General features: G+C 43.3%; 1 protein-coding gene across 1 annotated transcript in view; it reads right to left on the bottom strand.

Moving 5' to 3' along the window:
* Window positions 1–20,621, bottom strand: part of LOC137424161 (myoferlin-like) — a 281,368-nt gene that overhangs the window by 173,286 nt on the left and 87,461 nt on the right. The window contains exons 9-14 of the mRNA XM_078773618.1: window positions 15,741–15,933; window positions 15,204–15,353; window positions 14,703–14,828; window positions 8,534–8,694; window positions 6,348–6,462; window positions 4,412–4,514 (exon numbers count right to left, since the gene is read on the bottom strand). Of these exons, the coding sequence (XP_078629744.1) occupies window positions 4,412–4,514; window positions 6,348–6,462; window positions 8,534–8,694; window positions 14,703–14,828; window positions 15,204–15,353; window positions 15,741–15,933 (848 nt within the window). The remainder of the gene's footprint in view (window positions 1–4,411; window positions 4,515–6,347; window positions 6,463–8,533; window positions 8,695–14,702; window positions 14,829–15,203; window positions 15,354–15,740; window positions 15,934–20,621) is intronic.

Here is a 20,621-nt window from a genome sequence, read left to right as displayed (position 1 = left end):
GTGGTGAGGTGTTTTGAATTACGTGTTTTATGGCTGTGAGATAATTTTATTATGTGTTTTATGGCTGTGAGGTGTTTTTAATTTCATGGTGGTGAGGTGTTTTTATTAGGTGTTTTATGGCTGTGAGGTGTTTTTAATTTCGTGGCTGTGAGGTGTTTTTATTACATGTTTTATGGCTGTGAGGTGTTTTTATTATGTGTGTTGTGGCTGTGAGGTGTTTTTATTACGTGTTTTATGGCTGTGAGGTGTTTTTATTACGTGTTTTATGGCTGTGAGGTGTTTTTATTACGTGTTTTATGGCTGTGAGGTGTTTTTATTACATGTTTTATGGCTGTGAGGTGTTTTTATTACGTGTTTTATGGCTGTGAGGTGTTTTTAATTTCGTGGCTGTGAGGTGTTTTTATTACGTGTTTTATGGCTGTGAGGTGTTTTTAATTTTGTGGTGGTGAGGTGTTTTTATTACGTGTTTTATGGCTGTGAGGTGTTTTTATTACGTGTTTTATGGCTGTGAGGTGTTTTTATTACGTGTTTTATGGCTGTGAGGTGTTTTTATTACGTGTTTTATGGCTGTGAGGTGTTTTTATTACGTGTTTTATGGCTGTGAGGTGTTTTTATTAGGTGTTTTATGGCTGCGAGGTGTTTTTAATTTCGTGGCTGTGAGGTGTTTTTATTACGTGTTTTATGGCTGTGAGGTGTTTTTAATTTCGTGGTGGTGAGGTGTTTTTATTAGGTGTTTTATGGCTGTGAGGTGTTTTTAATTTCGTGGCTGTGAGGTGTTTTTATTACGTGTGTTGTGGCTGTGAGGTGTTTTTATTACGTGTGTTGTGGCTGTGAGGTGTTTTTATTACGTGTTTTATGGCTGTGAGATGTTTTTATTACGTGTTTTATGGCTGTGAGGTGTTTTTATTACGTGTGTTGTGGCTGTGAGGTGTTTATATTTCGTGTTTGATGGCTGTGAGGTGTTTTCAATTTCGTGGTGGTGAGGTGTTTTGAATTACGTGGTTGTGAGGTGTTTTAAATTACTTGGTGGTGAGGTGTTTTGAATTAGGTGGTGGTGAGGTGTAATCGTCCCAAACTTCCAGTCTGCACCTACTCCTCCCCTATGTATGTGCTGAGGGGTTCTTTCTTGAAAAAAAAAACCTTCAACCTCAATCTCCAACCTAAATTGCCTATAAAAATGTAATATCACAAACGCAACAAACACATTTGTGCAAAATAATTGTTTGTATTATGATTGGTGTAAATCATCACAACACCGCAACTCAGGTACAGTCATTATTCTCAGCTAAAATAAGCACGTTCCTCAGTAACGACGCTTGTTGAGGCAGTGAACCGAGCCAAGCTAGTATATACAGTCACGTGAAAAAGTAAGCACACCCCATGTAAAGTTTTGACTTTTTCAACACATTTCAACATACAGCTATTTGATCTTCCTTTCAACAATATTGACAGATAAAGGTGATATAATATAACAAATATCATGAAACATTTACATTTTGTAGACCATTGTATAATTTAAACAAACATAAATGCAAATTTCGCATGTGGAAAAAGTAAGTACACCCCTACATTTATCACTACTTCAAATACCTAAAATTAGAATAAGGTGCACCAGCTCAGGTGCAAATGATTAGAACATCGTTAGAGAGGATCTTGGAGGAACCAGTCTTATTTAAACCTCAGACATTTAGTTTGGTTTGCTCTTTGTTGTTGAAGTGTGCGGTGTCACCATGCCTAGATCAAAAGAGCTCTCTGAGGCCTTCAGAAAGAAGGATATAGATGCCTATGAGTCTGGGAAGGGATTTAAAAAGATCTCCAAACAATTTGAAATCAATCATTCGACTGTCCGGAAGATCATCTACAAGTGGAGAAGATTCCAACCAACTGCCAACTTGTTCAGGCCAGGCCGCCCCAGCAAGTTCAGCCTGAGAGCAGACCGCAAGATGCTGAAAGAAGTCTCTAAGAACCCCAGAATGTCATCACGGGACCTACAGGTATCTCTTGCCACTGTTGATGTCAAAGTGCATGAGTCTATCATTAGAAAGAGGCAGCACAAATTTGATCTACATGGGAGGTGTACCAGGAGGAAACCTTTGCTGTCCAAAAAAAACATCAGGGCAAGACTAAAGTTTGCCAATGAACACCGAGGCAAAGACCAGCACTTCTGGAACAATGTGCTCTGGACAGATGAGTCAAAGGTAGAGCTATTTGGCCACAGTACCAGAAGACATGTTTGGTGAAAACCAAAGACAACATTTGACCACAAGATCCTGATACCAACTGCAAAGCATGGTGGTGGAAATATTATGGTTTGGGGCAGCTTTGCTGCATCAGGGCCTGGGCAGCTCACCATCATATAATCCACTATGAATTCTTCATTGTACCAGAGGGTACTTGAGGATAATGTGAGGCCGTCTGTTGGAAAGTTTAAGCTCAACCGAAGGTGGACCTTGCAACATGACAATGACCCTAAACATACCAGTAAATCCACCAAGGAATGGCTGAAAAGAAAGAAATGGAGGGTTCTGGAATGGCCAAGTCAAAGCCCGGATCTAAATCCCATCGAGATGTTGTGGGGGGATTTGAAACGAGCTGTGCATGCAAGAAACCCCTCAAACATCGCACAGCTGAAAGAATTCTGCATGGAGGAGTGGGCAAAAATTTCACCCAGTCGATGTCAGAGACTGGTAGACAGTTATAAGAAACGCCTACTTGGGGTTGTTTCTGCCAAAGGGGGGCAATACCACCTATTAGAGCCAAGGGTGTACTTACTTTTTCCACATGCGAAATTTGCATTTATGTTTATTTAAATTATACAATGGACTACAAAATGTAAATGTTGCATGATATTTGTTATATTATATCACCTTCATCTATCAATATTGTTGAAATGAAGATCAAATAGCTGTATGTTGAAATATGTTGAAAAAGCCAAAACTTTACATGGGGTGTACTTACTTTTTCACGTGACTGTATATATATATATATATATAAGTTCAAAACACAGCTGTTCACATGTGTGCCGCACTGACCGGGTCCTCAGTCGAGGTCCTCAGCGTCATCCCGTTTCGGCCCTTCAACCTCAATACGGTCACCTAAGGTGGGCCAGCAGGGGCACATACACATCCACATGCAGCAACTACACCTGGATGCGTACATACCCCCACCCCCAGCCAGTGCGAATGCAGACTACAATAACAAAATCGCCTCCACATCCAGAATCCACAGCATCAAACAAACATGGTGGAACACTCAAACACCCACCTTTATACTTCCCTTTCTCCCATACCTGGCCATTTCACTCTCCTCCTCACATCCTTTCCCTGCTGAAGTACAACCCCAGGACATACAACACTGTGGCTTGCTACCTGGCTGTTTCTCCCGGCCGTCTTACGTGTCCCCTTTTCAAAGGCACTGCATTGCTGTACCTTCGCCTCACCCACCTTAGGCACAGAACCCATCCGGCTCCGACAAGGCCACCTGCCCCCGATGCTGTCTCTCCAGCGTCACCAGCCTATTCCTGGTCGCCACCCAGTCTTTCCTGGGAGACTATAAGTCTTAGTAATGCTATACTTAGGGGTTTTTGGAAGTACAAACAAAGCCATTTGTGTTCTAAAGTGTCGAAAATATATCAATCAATTCAAATAAATTTTTTATGGGCTGGAGCAAAAGTTTACTGCTGTTGATGCATTTGGGAAACATGTCTTTTACACTACCTTATTCAACATGTTAAATTTGTTATTTGTGCGTCTTGTTTGTTATCCCTTAGGGTGCCTTCACATACACGGATTATTCTTACGAGTCCTTACGGATCGCCAACTCGTAGTCAATCGCAAGCATCCGTAAATAACGGAAGATGATTTTTGACATGTCAAAAGTTGTTGCGAGTTGTGACGAGTTATCTACGGATGCTTGTGATTGACTACGAGTTGGCGATCCATAAGGACTCGTAAGAATAATCCGTGTATGTGAAGGTTGCATTATCCTGAGTCTAAAAACAGTAAGATTCCTTTTGGAATGTTTTTCTTTTTTTTTTGACTGCCAGACAGACAAAATGAAGAAATTGCATTGCGCTGTTGTGCGCATGCATGCTCGGGATGAGACTCCCTCCGTACAATCTTTTAAAATTCAGAACGAGAGTACTGCAAAGCTGCAGGTTTTTGAAAGTGCAAATCAAGCCGATTTGTGTTCTTCAATGTTCAAAATATGGAATTCAAATGAAGTTCCTCGATCATAGACGGACAGACACATAGACAGAGTGAAACACACACACACACACACACACACACACACACACACACACACACACACACACACACACACACACACACACACACACACACACACACACACACACACACACACACACACACACACACACACACACGTATTCCAAAAAAGATACACCAACCATGCTCATCCACAGCACGATGCAGATCAACTGTCCAATCTTCTTCAACAACCCAGCCGGGTGGGCACGCTATCTCATGTTTTGACAAAGATGGCTCTCCATTCTGCAGAAAAACAAGCAAAGCCATACTATAATTTAAGAAGTGTCTATTTGTGTGTTTGTTACTTGCAAAATCAAAGATTTTTTCAAGTATATTGGTCGGTTGCATTTGTTATTCTGTCTGTTTGTTTGTCACCGGCGTACAGGTCACAATTTTAAACCGTCACGAAACTTCACCAAGTTGTAGAGGTCGTCACCATTGAGAAGGCTATTGATTTTGAGGTCAAAGGGCAAAGGTCATCTGGAGGTCAAATTTTTAAAATCGCCATTTTGAATCCGATTGACTTGAAAATTGAATAGCATTTGGATATTGAGTCAATAAATTGGAAAACCAACTATGTTTGAGGTCAAAAGGTCAAAGGCCGACTCAAGGTCAAACTTCCAGAATCATCAATTTTCATCTGAAAAACCATAAATTTTCATCTGACTGACTTGGAAATCGAACAGCATTTGCACATTGAGTCACTAAGTAGGAAAACCAACTATTTTTTTCAGGCCAAAAGGTCAAAGGTCAACTCAAGTTCAAACTTACCAAATCATATATTTTCATCTGAACAATTGTCACTTTTCATCTGATCAACTTGAAAATATAACAGCATTTGTATAGTGCCTCACTGAATTGGCAAACCAACTACTTTTGAGGTCAAAAGGTCAAAGGTCAACTCAAGGTCAAACTTCTAAAATCATCATTTTCCATCTGAAAAATCGTCACTTTTCATCCTATTGACCCGAGCTTTGATCAAGATCGTCAGTTTTGATCTTAATGAAATGGACAATTTGTTGAATGAATGGAAACCTTTTTGGGGGGTGGGGGGGGGAGGCGGATTTTGCAAGTATCATGCTCTGCATGACGTCTTCTAGGTGCTTGCAAAATCGAAGATTTTTCAAGTAAATTGGTCGGTTCCGTTTGTGGTTCTGTCTGTTTGTCTGTCTGTTTGTCTGTTTGTCACCGGCCTACAGATCACAATTCTAAACCGATCGTCACGAAACTTCACCAAGTTGTACAAGTCGTCCCAATTGAGAAGCCTATTGATTTTGAGGTCAAAGGTCAAAGGTCAGCTGGAGGTCAAATTTCTAAAATCGCCATTTTAAATCCGATTGACTTAAAAATTGAACAGCATTTGCATATCGAGTCACTAAATTGGGAAACACACTATTTTTGAGGTCAAAAGGTCAAAGGTCAACTCAAGGTCAAATTTAAAAAATCATCAATTTTCATCTAAAAAGCCGTCAATTCTCAACCGATTGACTTGAAAATTGAACAGCATTTGCATATCGAGTCACTAAATTGGGAAACATACTATTTTTTAGGTCAAAAGGTCAAAGGTCAACTCAATGTCAAACTTCCAAAATCATCACTTTTTATCTGAAAAAAACCTGTCAATTTTCATCCGATTGACTTGAAAATTGAACAGCATTTGCACATTGAGTCACTAAATAGGGAAACCAACTATTTTTGATGTCAAATGGTCAAAGGTCAACTCGAGGTCATACTTCTAAAATCATCACTTTTCATCCCATTAACCTGAGCTTTGATCAACATCGTCAATTTTGATTTTGATGAAATGGACAATTTGCTGGATTTTGCTGGACCTTTTTTCGTGGGATTGAAGGGGGTGGATTTTGCAAGTATCGTGCTCTGCATGACGTCTTCTTGTTTGTGTGTTTGTTTGTTTGACTCATTTTGCATTCCTCAACAATCTGACTGAATGATTTGAAAACTGGTTGGTGTAGTCGATGAGTGCATGGGAAGGTGTTAGAGGGCAGGGAGGGGATGGGGGATTATGGTGAGGGGTGGTAATAAGTATTTGGGCAGGCGAGTATCCTGCCGACTTACTACATTTGTATATTGTTGCTCCGCCTTCCTCCAATAACCACCAAAACCACGCATCTGGTTGTCAAAAACCTCTTCCACAAATTGCTGGTGCCCAGCATCTTCTGACGCCAACAAGCTAGGTACATACACAGAAAAAGAAATGACGAGCCAAAATTATTCATTCATTCACACATGCTATAACTATTCATTCAATTATTCATTCATTGCCAGGAATTACTGCAATAAATTCCTTCAAGGTTCATGCAACTTTGTTTCTCTTTTTCTCACGATTTTCTGCATTTTCCATGGATTTATACAATATACACCACCGGTCAAAAGTTTTAGAACACCTGAATTTTTCCAGTTTTTATTGAAATTTACGCAGTTTAATGTCTCAATGAACTCTGAAATTAAGCATAGAACAAATAAACAATTCGAGATAAAAAAAGAAATCATAGAATCATTTTGTTTAACAAAATTTAATTTAAATTTTTGACTCAGCAAAGTAGCCACCTTTTGCAGATATAACCGCCGAACACACCCGTGGCATTCTTTCTACAATGGAAATCAAATATTGTTCGGGAAGTTCTTCCCAACACTGTTGCAGAATTTCCCACAAATGTGTTGCACTTGTAGGTTGCTTTGCTTTCACCCTTCTGTCCAGTTCATCCCAAACCAGCTCGATGGGGTTTAAGTCTGGAGACTGTGCTGGCCATTCCATGATTTGAAGCCTACCGTCTTGTTCTTTTCCTCGAAGGTAGTTTTGTCATAGACTGGAGGTGTGCTTAGGGTCAATATCTTGCTGTAGGGTGAACCCCTGACCAAATAGGCATACACCAGAGGGTATTGCATGGCGCTGGAAAATGCTGTGGTAGCCCTTTTGGTTCATGGTGCCAGTCACTCTGTGCAAGTCGCCGACTCTGTATCCAGCCAGATCAAAACAGCTGAAGTCCTTGGTGTCCTTTCGTTTTATACCTATCCTGCCTCCCCCCAGGCCCTCTACCTCCCACACATCTCCCGATGTCCCTGCTCTCAAATGTTGTGTTTGTGTGCTTCCTCCCCTTCTCTCCCCATCTTGTCGACCGCTCCCCTTTTTATATACTTTGTTTGCTTGTTTGTTTGATTTGTTTGTTTGATAAATGTTAGCTCTTTCACGAGCCTCGACTCTGTATACAAAAAAAAAAAAGAAAGAAAAAAAAAAAAAGAAGAGCCTCAGGCCATCAAGCTTTCTCCTCAATGTTTGACAGTTGGTGTCACACACTGAGGAACCATCCTTTCGCCTACTTGACGGCATGCAAAAACCCTGTGTGATGAACCAAAGATTTCAAATTTTGATTCATTGGTCCATAAGACCTTCTTCCAGTCTTCAGTAGTCCACTGGCGGTGCTTCATGGCCCAGGCAAGCCTCTTTTTCTTATTTTTTCATCTTAGCAATGGCTTTCTTTCTGCCACTTGACCTGTCAAACCTGCAGCTCGAAGTCTTCTCTTCCCAGTTGAAACTGAGACTTGCTTACTTCGACCAGTGTTAAGCTGTGCTTGAAGCTGTTGTCCTGTGAACTGCCTATCACGCAAGCTGTTGACTCTCAGAAACTTGTCTTCTGATTCGGTTGTGGCTTTGGGTCTGCCAGACCTCTTCCTGTCAGAGTTTGCTCCACTTTCCAATATACTACTTCCTGCAGTGCAATATATTGTCCAAATAATGCTACAGAGGGTGTAATAACAGTCTGTTCAAATACTGCTTATATTCAGACAGGAGGTTTGTAATCAGGTAATCAGCAGAGGTTGGGACACCTGTAGGAATTGTTTGCATCAACTTTCAAGGCTTAATTTACTTACATTGCTGCAGAACAGCTGTAAGTTGTTAACCCAATACTTGTTCCCTGAAGAAGGCCTTTTTTTTACAATATGACTGTGCAATTTACATTATTTTCCTCTTTTTGCTAACCTAAAGTTTTTTTTTTAACCGGGAGCAGTTTACTGCTTACCTTTGTACCATTTCAGGTTATTCACTGGACTTGAATTCCTTAAATTTCAATAAAAACTGGAAAAATTGAAGTGTTCTAAAACTTTTGACTGGTAGTGTACATATTTGGTGTGAATTGTCCATGACGTGATACTCTTTAGTATTGTTTGGTCCAATACTGTCCTTTTTAATAACACTACACCTTGACCCTGAAACGGACTTTATGTTGTACACCTGTGCTCACCTTTCTTCAGGTTGTAAGTGCCAATCACCATCCCACTCCCAGTGCAAGGGTGGCATGAAGCTCTCCTTCAACAAAGGAACAGACCCTCTTATGTCTGACCAAGGAGGGCAGGGAAGGCCAATCGTTTCCCACTCCCAGAACGTTTTTTGCTGGTTTTCATACTGTAACAAAGTATGGTGAAACAAAATAAAAACTGACGAAACAAGAGAAGATATAAAAAGTTTTAAAGAGAGGAATTCTTGGAATAAGATATGTTGATGTATTGAGAGCTATTACGTATTTACACATTTAACTGATGGACCTTTTCAATAGGTACCTCATGTGTGTCAAATTGTTATTTATTTTGATGTACGCTTTCTGCTTCTGCTTGAATTGTTATTCTTCTGCAAATAGTTAATGTGCTTTCTGCTTCACTTCCGCTTCTGGTTCCTCGGGCGAGGAAGTGTCCTTCGAGCTCTCCACGGCATCAAAGTTTAAGTATTTTCCCATTCGTGTCTTTGTCAAATTTCCACTGGTTATTTTACTGTATGTATATGTGTTACTGTGTGTTTCTCGTTAGGTTTTGGTTTGTAATTCGTGCAAACTTGTGTGTAATTAATCGTTTTCTGTTGGTACCGCGTGCGCGACCTGGTCCCTCTCGGCTCCCTCCCCCCGTCGGTGTTTTGTGAATTTAAGTTCTTTGCTTTGCTGTATTGTTTTTTTCTTTGATTTTCTTTTCTCCCCCTAACTCCCCCGAATATCTTACCCTTTGTCGAACGTTTTAAATAAAATTGTAAAAAACAACCAAAAAAATTACATATTATTTCCTTCTCTCCTCGTGGACCACGTGCTTGTTCTCTTGACCCACCCCCTTTATCTCCTTTTCTTCTAACTCTCCAGCCGATACTCACCTTTCCAACTCTAGTTTCCACCATACTCATCTAACCCTTTCTCCTTCTTTCTCAGATCCACACCCTCACTTCAGGGACTCTTCCCAGATTTTTTTCACTGTTTTGTTAAATATTATTTAAATATGTTTCAAACTTCCCCTGCAGTGTTTTATTCAGTGGTTTATTACAACACGCTGTTTTTCTTCCTATTTAAAAGGCTTTTTTCAATTTCCTCTTCAATTAATTCCACTTAAAAAAAAAATTAAATCTCTTACAATCCTTCCTCTCTACATTTTCTGAACTCACCTTCATTCCACCCCTCCTCTATCATTTTCCAATGGATCTCTGAATTCAAAAATCACAATAAACCCAGTTTGTAATAAATGTTCGTTTTTCATAAATCATCCACTTTCTAAACTCCTCCCCCACCCCTCCCCTCCAAATCTCCTCCTTTGCCCCTCCACTTCAAATCTCACCCCTCCCCTTCAAAACTCCCCCCTCCCCCTCCCCTTCAAAACTCCCCCTCCCCCTCCCCTTCAAAACTCCCCCCTCCCCTCCCCTTCAAAACTCCCCCCTCACCCCTCCCCATCAAAACTCCCCCCCACCCTCCCCTTCAAAACACCCCCCACCCTCCCCTTCAAAACTCCCCCCTCACCCCTCCCCTCCAAAACTCCCCCCTCACTCCTCCCTTTCAATCCTCCCCCCTCCACTCCTAAACTTCCTCCTCGCCCCTCCCCTCCGAAACTCCCCCCTCACCCCTCCCATCCAAAACTCCCTCCTCCCCTCCAAATCTCCCCCTTTGCCCCTCTCCTCCAAATCTCCCCCATCACCTTCAAAACGCCCCCCAACCCCTCCCCTTCAAATCTCCCCCCTACCATCTTTCTCCAATTCTCGCCCCTCCATCCCTCCTCCTCAAAGCTGCCTCCTCCCTACTTCCTCTCCCATCTATCTCATACCTCCACCTCCTCCAACTTTCTACTTTGCTCTGCCTCCCCTCAAACAACCCCTCACTGTGCCTCATCCCATCACCATCAAACCTTTTGTCTGCAATCTCTGACACACTATCAACAGCTCTCCCTACCTCCCCCTCTCACCCCTCATCTTACCCTAACCCTCCCCTCTCCTGTCCTGTACCCGATGCTCCCCCTCCCTCTTCCTTAACAGAATGAACCTCAAACATCCGGGGCCTTCGCTCAAACCTGATTGATCTCTCCATACAGGTTGCTTCTGACAAACCAGATGTGATCTGCTTAACAGAAACGGTCCTTCAAGATGTCTCTGATTCCTTCATATCTCTCCCTGGTTACTCCCTCCTCCGTTATGATAGACCTGAGCCTCGTCCGGGTGGTGGGGTTGCTATCTTCAACAAAAACTCTCTTCCTCACTCTCCTTGCACTGTCCTCTCTCCACCCCACCCCCAGGAGTACCTCTGGCTATGGCTTCCTCTCCGCTCCCACCTTTTGTTCATATGTGTTCTGTACCGTCCTCCAAACAGTGATGACTCCATTTACAATTTGCTGTCTGACAACATGGACCAACTTCTATCCACTCATCCCAACTCTCTCTTCCTCATATGTGGCGACTTCAACTGTCATCATGCCAGCTGGCTGGTGTGGGTACCTTTCTCACCAGCCATGGCATCTCAGCAAAGGACTTCTGTGACTCATTGGGACTGAAACAATCTGTCAATTTCCCGACCCGGATCTCAGTAAACGGAGCATTTTTTCATCTAGACCTGGTTATGACAAACCTCCCTGCAAATGTCTGCTGCTCTTCTTCTGCTCCAATCGGTTCTTCTGATCATTTCCTTGTAAAAGTGGATATCTATCTGGCCATTCTCAGAGAGCCTCCTCAGTGTCGACGAGTCTGGCATTTCAGTCAGGCCGACTGGCACGGTCTGCAAGCAGCCATCAATCATCTGGACTGGTCTCCCATCTCTACTGCCTCTGACAGCAGCTCATCCTGGGAATTCTTACAAAGTAAACAGCTCTCTCAAGCACAGATTTATCCCATCTCGTCTTCAGTTGTCATACCCTTCCTCCCATCCATGGTACACTGAATCTTGTGGTGAGGCAGTTGCCCTGAAACAACTTGCCTTTCCCTCTTGGAAGGCTAACCCAACTGAAGGCAATCTCAGTTCCTTTCACAAAGCTCGGAACAAGTGTGTGTCTACCCTCAGGAGAGCCAGGAAGCGCTATCTCTCCACTCTCAAGACTGAACTCTCAAACCTGTCTCCCTCCTCCAAATCCTGGTGGCGTCTGGTCAAATCTGTTTCTGGTGTTTGTTCCCCCACCATCCCCTCCCTTACCTCAAATGGCTATACAGTTGACACTGCACGTGACAAAGCTGAATGCCTCAACTCTGTGTTTGCCTCAAAATCGTGTGTCCCAAACCCATCCCTCTCTGTACCCACCTTACCCAGTCGAACCCAACTGCTCCTGGACTCTGTGTCCTTCTCTCCTGACAAGGTGGAGAAGTTTCTGTCAAACCTCGACTCTAATTCTGCAACTGGATCAGACGGCCTCAGCCCACGGCTCCTAAAATCCTGCTCTGCCGCTCTTTCACACCCTCTCTCAATTCTCTTCACCCTCTCTTTTGCTGAAGGTCATCTGCCATCTGCTTGGAAATCAACCAACATTACCGCTTTACACAAGAAAGGTGCAAAAACAGATCCTTGCAACTACAGACCAATCAGCCTGCTCCCAATAATCAGCAAGGTCATGGAATCGATCATCGCTTCTGACATCAAATCCTTCCTCTTCTCCAATGGCTTGATCTCGGATCATCAGTTTGGATTCAGACCAGGTCATTCTACTTTGGACATGCTGCTTCTGCTGTCTCAACAATGGATGGAGGTCCTCAATGCCAAACAGGAAATCAGAGCTGTCTCCCTTGACATATCACGTGCCTTCGATATGGTCTGGCACCCCGCTCTGCTCACCAAACTCTCCTCTTTTGGTATCAATGGAAATCTCCACGCATGGCTGGCGGACTTCCTTTCTGGTCGCAGTCAACGTGTGGCCCTGAATGGAATTCTCTCTTCTCCCCTTCCTGTTCAGGCTGGAGTTCCTCAAGGCAGTGTTCTGAGCCCTATGCTTTTTCTGGTCTTCATTAATGATCTCTCCAACTCTCTGGAAAACCCTCTCTATCTCTTTGCTGATGACTCCACTCTCTGCCGCTCCATTCCTCATCCCTCAGATCGGCAGGCAGCAGCCGCTTCACTCTCTGCAGACCTGGACAATATCACAAACTGGTCAAACAAGTGGAACATGTCTTTCAATCCTGACAAATCTCACAATCTCACTTTGTCTCTCTGGAAAGACCGTCTGGACAACACTCCCATCTACTTTCTGAACAATCCTCTTGAAGAAGTTCTGTCACTCAAACTTTTGGGTCTCACTATCTGCCATGATCTTTCCTGGGAAAACCATATTTCCAAGCTGGCCTCCAAAGCCAGTCGCCGAATGGGCATCCTTCGTCGTGCAAAGTCCTTTCTGGGCACTTCTGAGCGCCTCACCACATACAAAGCTTTAATCCGCAGCTCAATGGAATCCTGCTCTCCCCTCTGGGCTCGTGCTCCTGCCTTACACCTAGCTCGGCTTCACGTGGTTGTAACGAAAGCATTGAGAATCATTGGAATGTTCTGCGATGAAGCTGATTCTGAGGGCCTTTCTCTCTCTCTCTGAGGACTCTCTGCTCACCTTCACTCCTTCATTCCTCTTTTCTCCCACCTCTGGAACAAACTCCCACACTCTCTTCAATCCCTCTCCTCCTTCCAGGTCTTTAAAACAGTTGTTCACCACCATCTCTTATCTTCCCCCATCGAAAACCTTGATCTTTTCTACCACCGTTAAAACACCCCAAATCCGCCTCTTTAAATCCCCAACTTCTTTCCTGAAATTCCTAGAAGTATTCATTTGCTGTATCCTCCCTCCTCCCCAGCCCTCCCCCTTCCACAGGTTTACTGTCGTCCCTGTTCTCTTCTGTTGTTGTGCTTGTGTGCTTCCCTCTCTCCCCCTCTTGTCACTCGCTCCCTTCATTGCATGTTTTATGTGTATGTGCATGTTTTCATGTCCAATGTGTTAGCTCTTACATGAGCCTCGAATCTGTATCGAAAAAAAAAGGAAAAAAAAAAGGAAATTGTTAATATTGACAATCCACTCATTTAAGTTGGCTTAAGGGTGTAGCACTGGTGAACAGGTAATTTTTAAATTTTTTTTTGAGCTGAACAGTTTCCTTATAGTCTTATAAACAAGAATCATGCTATTAGAGGTCATAGAAGTACCCCTAATTATTGTTATCTTTACATGCAATTTACAAGAAATATAATATTTTGCATGAAATTTGTTATAACTTTAATTTGCATCATTCTTTTGGGCTGAAATTTGGACAGGATATTCAGAATATCACTTTTTTTTTTTTTTTTTTTTTGTATACAATATCGAGGCTCGTGAAAGAGCGAACATTAATCACACAGAAAGACAAACCGACACATAAAACATATAACATAGGGAGCGGTAGACAAGATGGGGAGAGAGGGGGAAGGACACAAACACAACATTTGAGAGCAGGGACCGAGAGACATGGAGACATCGAGAGATCTGAGAGAGGGCGAGGGCTTTGGGGGGGGGGGGGGGCGTGGGAAGGGGGCAGTGGGAGAGGTATAAAACATATGGACACTGCCAGGACTTCCAGGAAAGAAGTTGGAATTTCAAACAAGGTGGATCTGGGGTGAATTAGCGGGGGTAGAAAAGATCAAGGTTTTGGATGGGGGTTTTGGATAACTTCCTTTAAAATGATGAAGGCTTTTGTTTATAGGAGTAGCCATTGTGGATTTATTGAAGGACAACCAAGTTTTATCTGGTAATTGCCATAATTAGCTAATTAGTGAACATTTGACATAATTTCACAAAATCCTCTCATCAGGTAGTCGAGTAACACATGTATAATACATGTACCAAGTTTTGTGTGAAAAGAATGACAGGTGACATAGAAGATAGAAGTAGAAATGTGTTCTTTGTTTTTCCTTGTTTTTTATTGACGGTCTAATTTATGCAAATTATATGCATGTAATATGACAAAGAAGCGTTGAAACTGGTCTGAGTTAAAGCCAAGATGATATCTTTCAAGAAAAACTGAAAATTAGATATTAACTTGACTTTGTTTTTGTGTAAAGGCCTCTCAAAGGTACCTATGTAGTTTTCTCAAATTTTCACCAGTACTACACCCTTAACTGGGTGAGATTGCTGAAAAGACATAAATGTTGAAACAAATTTTAAAATGAAGCAATATGCTCTCACTGTGATCATGAAGACGTTGTATTGTCCCTCTTTCATCTTAATAAAGTCATTTTCATCAGAAGGCAGGCCCATCCAGATTCTTATGCGCAGCAGCACAGGAATATGCACAGCACCACTGTGCAGAGACTGTTTGGGCATCAATAACACCTCGCTTTTAATTACTTAAAAACAAAACATCAATGATCCCAGGACATCTGGATTCACATTAAACAATATTATGCTCATAACCTGGATAAGGTATAAATATCCATTATCATCCAGTTAGAGGTCTCCATTTTGACTTCCTGAGGTTGAAATGCAAGATGCGTTGGCACATATAATTGAGGCATACGGAAAGGCCATTTGACCCATTGTGGCTAAGCTTCATCAACAGGCCAACACTTTCACTTCTATTGTGAGTGTAAATTGTACAGCTAACCCAAAGCACTTAATGAGGCATTATATATCAGCCATTCTTTTTTTAAGAGCACAGGCATGGAGGTAAAAGTAATGAACCATTACCTTGAGAGGGATGGAATGTATGACCCCACAGTATTTGCCACGGGTGTTTGATGGTCCACAGAGAACTTCATGGGCAGGAATGCGGGCATAAGCAATACGCTCTTGACCATGCAGCATCCAAATGATCACATCCGGTATGCTGCTTTGTGGCTGAAAAAAAGAATCCCACCCACCCCCACCAAATAAAAAAATGCAATTGGGACATATACATTTGCGTGCTGCACGTGGTTGCTGGTTAACATCTTTGCTGGAAGTTCAGCTATGCCAATGATAGTTTTCCCTGTAGGTTATACAAGCTGGAGTTTAGCCAGGGTACTTGTGTAATCTGTTTAAATACAACCGTGAGATATTAAAGTCCACCAACTAACGCGACAGATAATTTTTACAGATATTTTTAGTATTCAAAACATACAAAGCAATTACCAGCCACATACAACATGGATGGCCACAAGCAAGAATCATAACCAAGCACCGGGTCATAACCAAAGGTCTTGGCAACTTAGGGATTAATGCACTCTCAAATAGGGCATTCCGTACCTCATGTGCCAGCTGATTCAGCATTTGCAACCAGATCTCGATCTGAGGCAATGTGGCTTTGACTTGCAAGGCATTGTTGTGCAGGTCAAGAGCCAAGCGGTGTATTTCCTGCAAGGCTTGTGTCCGAATCCTGTGCATTTGTGTGTCCAAGGGTGTGATGTTGATGATGCCCTTGAGGTGAGGAAGAGGTTCACTGAAGGACAAGACAGCACAGAGAGACCTTGCTGGATTGCCTTTGACTCAATAGCAAATGTGGGAGATAGCATTTTAAAAGCAAACATTTGACTGCCTGCAATTGACACATTTAAACATATTGTCGTGTCACCAGGATTAAGACCCCAAGAGGACGAATGACCAAAACGAGCTTTAACTCCGAGGCGTATACCCAACTTGGCGGCAGTGACATGGACGGGAAGGTTCGAGGTCTTACCTGATCGGGAACACATGCAGGGGTTATCTGATCCCCACAGACACAGAGACCGGACAGCAAAATCCAAAATACAAGGAAAGTAAAATTCGACAAATAATGATTGAATGAAAATAAATGCAAGTAACAATGAAAGGTGAGGTAAACTTAAATTCCTAAATGAGGGACCCTCCAGTCAGACTCATATACAAACAAGGGGAAAACGAAAGTAAAATAAAAATACCTTTTGTCATTGGCCAAACTCAGCTTTGCGTCCCCAAATATCTGGTAAGGCTGCTGGTCGTAGCCTTGAACCACCACGCGGGAAATGCACAAAATGGCGCGGAATCGCGCTGGCAACCAGCTGCCGGCGTGAGACAAGCAGGCAAGATCCCTCTTTGCTTCGCTTGCAACCACCTCCTTCTCCACAGGGCACCACCATCAACCAACTCCTCCTCCTTCTACGTTGCAAAAAGTCCCAAAGCCATGACACGTCTCCTGACCAGCGCACCCGAAACCACAGTGTGCACTCGCGATGAGAACCAGAACGAGAGAGAGAGAAAGATGGCGAGATGCATCTTTTTGCATTCTCCCGAATGTTCCACGCTCACGTCACACTCTCTGTCCAATCACCGAGCGCTACTAAATCACGAAAGCCGGGGCGTGGCATGGCAAAGGCATGGACGATGATACGACGGGGGGATGGGGGGGTGTGGGGGGGAGGGAGGGGAAGTCTAATCTCTCTTCGAGAATGTTCAGATGACGTCGAAGGCCGTGAGGCAGGGCTTGCCTGCCGATCGGCAAATGTGCTGGGTGTTGGTTAGCCCTGGCGGCATTGTGAGCGAATGAGTCCATTTACAGTGCGGTCGTTGCAGTTATTGTGGTGGCCCGTTGTGATGCAATAACAACGGAGGGAAAAATCACAGGGCAATTACACACTGGGGGTTATCCCTAAGCCCTAACTAATTAGCATAGCGCCACCCCTCGTATGGAGACACATATACGATCTTACCCGGACAGTCGGCCTAACTTAATTTACATTGAGGTGGGATGTTCTGCTTCGCGACACTCAGAGCATTCTAAACCTACACGATTCTATCTCGACCAAGGTATTTCATCCCTAACCCAAAAATATAACAATATTATCACTCAATATTCTAGAAATTACCTTCAATATATAGAAATATCATCGTTTTTTTTTTGTTTCTAATCTGTCTTGTACAGTCGTGGCCAAAAATATTGGCACCCTTGCACGTTTTTCAAATAATGCACCATTTCTTCCAGAAAGTTGTTGAAAATAAGAAATATTTTGGTAGTCACAAATGTATTTCTTTGGTTTGGAGTGAAACAAAACAAAAAAAGCTGAAAAAAATTACTAAATCTAAGCCTATTCCACACAGAAATCCTAAAATGACCTGGACAATATTTTTGGCACCTCTAAGAAGTTGTTAGAAACAATTAGCTTACAAGCACGTGATTCTCCTTTACTTTGGAATTGAACTTACCTGTGGTAAGCTGCAGGTGCCTGTAATATAAAAATCACTCATTGAACCAGTTTGAATAGAGAAAAGGAGTCATTCTGCTGTTTTGTGTCACGGTGTGTACCACAATGAGCATGGACAATAGAAAGAAAACCAGACAATTGTCTGCGAAGGTCAGACACAAGATTGTAGCCAAGCATGGACAATCTCAAGGCTACAATACAAGTCCATCCCCAGAGACCTTGATGTTCCTGTATCCAGAGTACACAATGTTATCAGGAAGATTAAGGCCCATGACACTGTAGCCAACCTCCCTGGACGTGGCAGCAAGAGAAAACTTGAGTGTAGATTGCAGCGAAGGATTGTTCGAATGGTGGAGAAAGCACCTCGATCAACTGCTAAACAGATTCAAGCTGACCATCAGACACAAGGTCCAACAGTTTCAACTCGCACCATCCATCACCAACTCAATGAAAGGGGGTTCTATGGTGGAAGACCCAAGAGGACCCCACTGCTGAGAAAGCCGGACTGGAGTTTCATCTCTATACAACAACAACAACAACAACATGCATTTTAAGGCCATTTTCCCTGCTAGAGCAGGGGTTAGCCTTGCGGTCCCCATGACAATCTTCTCCATTTTGCCCTATTTCCTGCATCTCCCCTTGTTAACCCCCTTGCCCGCATTTCTTCTTCGACCATCTTTAGCAAAGTCTTTCTCGGTCTTCCCCGTCCTCTACTTCCTTCTACATTCATTTTCATCACTCTTCTCAACCAGTCACTTTCATCCTTCCTCAACACGTGACCAAACCATCTCAACCTGTTTCTCTTCAAAGCATCAATCACAGGCTCTATTCCCATCATCTTTCACAATTCATCATTTGCCTTCCTCTCTCTCAACGATACTCCACACATCCACCGAACCATTCGCATTTCCACCCTTTGCAGCCTTCGTTGCTCCTCTGCGTTCATTATCCATGTCTCGCTCCCATAAATCATAACACTTCTCACATATGCAGCATACACCTTTCCCTTCAGCTTCAACGACACTCCCCTCCTCATCAGCATGCCACTCAGTTCCTGAAACTTCTTCCATGCACATCTCACTCTAGCAACCATTGCCGAGTCTGATCCACCTTCTCCATTCAGCACGTCTCCGAGGCAGCAAAATGTTTTCACACCTTCCAGCTTCACGCCGTCTCCAAGATCCAACTCAACATTTCCTCCATCTGCAGCTCCCTCTGTGCACACCTCACATATGAATGTAGCTGCCACACTGGTTAATGACCCTCTCAGACAACTACATTTTTGATGAACCCACTCAGCACACATTGTACATTGAATGGAGTTCACTCCGACACCCTTCCTGCACACAGCACATGGCCACTTCCCAGTTCTTTCCACCTCACCACATGCTTTACCACTTGCCATTACCTTCGTCTTTCCGTTATTCACCTTCAGACCTTTTGTCTCCATACTTTCCTTCCACTTGTTCATCTTTTCCTTCAGTCCATCCATACTTTCCACAATCAACACCAGATCATCTGCATACAACAACTCCCACGGTAAACCCTCCTTTACGTTCTGAGCCAGCACCTCCATCACAGCTACAAATAGTAGTGGACTTAGTACCGACCCCTGATGCACTCCCACCTTCACCTCAAACTCAAAACTGTTCCCGTCCTTCGTCCTTACAGCTGTGCGCGCTCATTTGTGCATTGCCATCACTAATCTGATCAACCATTCCTCCACTCCTAACTTCCTCAATGCCCATGTCACTACTTCACGTGGAACCCTATCGAATGCTTTCTCCAGATCAACAAACCCAAGAAACAACTTCTTCCTCTTCTCCATGTACTTTTCCTGCAACTGCCTTACAATAAAAAGCGCGTCTGTCGTTCCTCTTCCTGGCATATATCCAAACTGCATTTCGTCAATCTTCACTTTCTTCCTTATCCTCTTCTCCAAGACCCTTTCCAATACCTTCATTCCATGCTGCAATAATTTTTATCGCTCGATAGGAGCCACAGTCCAGAGGGACACCTTTCCCCTGTATAGAGGGACGAGGGTACTCAGTTCCCAATCCACTGGAATGCGGCCTTCTTTCATCACCAGATTACAGATCTCTATCATTCTCTTCACACCCCAACTTCCTGCTGCCTTCAACATATCTCCCACAACTCCCGTCAGCCCTCCCGCTTTTCTACTCTTCATTGCTTTTATCACTTCCTCAACTTCCTTCTCAGTTATCTTCTCTGCCAGTCCTAAAACTGGGTTACTCTCTATATTGCCATCCCATTCATTCTCTGCATTCAACAGCATTTCCCTATATCTCTTCCATCTTCCTTTAATTCCATCTGGGTCCACAACGATTTGTCCCACTTCATCCTTCAAGCAACTCACCCCCATCACATCACACCTCTCTTTCGCTATCTGCTTTGCAATCCTGAATACCGCTCTCTGACCCTCTTCCGAATCCAAGCGTTCTCCGAACATTTTCCTACGTGCCTCCTGCGCCTTTGCTACCTCTTTCTTTGCAGCCTTCTTGGCTGCCTTATAACTTTCATGCTCTGCTTTTTCTGCCCCCATACCCTTCGCCTTCTGCCACTCCTTGAACTTCTTCTTCTTCTTCTCGTCAATCCTCTTTCGAACTTCATCATCCCACCACCATGTTTCCGAGTGCCTCGGTGGTCATTTTGTCCATCCACATACCTCACCAACAGCTCCCAACAGACTATATTTCATTGACATCCAACCACTTTCAAGCTCAACCACATCATCCTCTACCATATACAGCCTCTCTTTTAATGCCTCCCTTACTGTCACCTCTTTCAACCTCCACACCTTCATTCTCGGTTCGTACTTCACCCGCCGAGCTCTCCTCGCACCTTTCACCCTTATATCGCAGACAACCAAGTGGTGCTGTGAAACAGCCTCCTCCCCTGGGATCACCTTTGTGTCCCGGAGGTGCCCCCTATCTCGCCAACGCACTATCAG

The sequence above is a fragment of the Myxine glutinosa genome, chromosome 3 (assembly GCF_964187855.1).
Source record: "Myxine glutinosa chromosome 3, kmMyxGlut1.1, whole genome shotgun sequence".
Classification (NCBI taxonomy): Eukaryota; Metazoa; Chordata; class Myxini; order Myxiniformes; family Myxinidae; genus Myxine; species Myxine glutinosa.
This window is presented reverse-complemented; position numbering and strand designations above follow the sequence as displayed.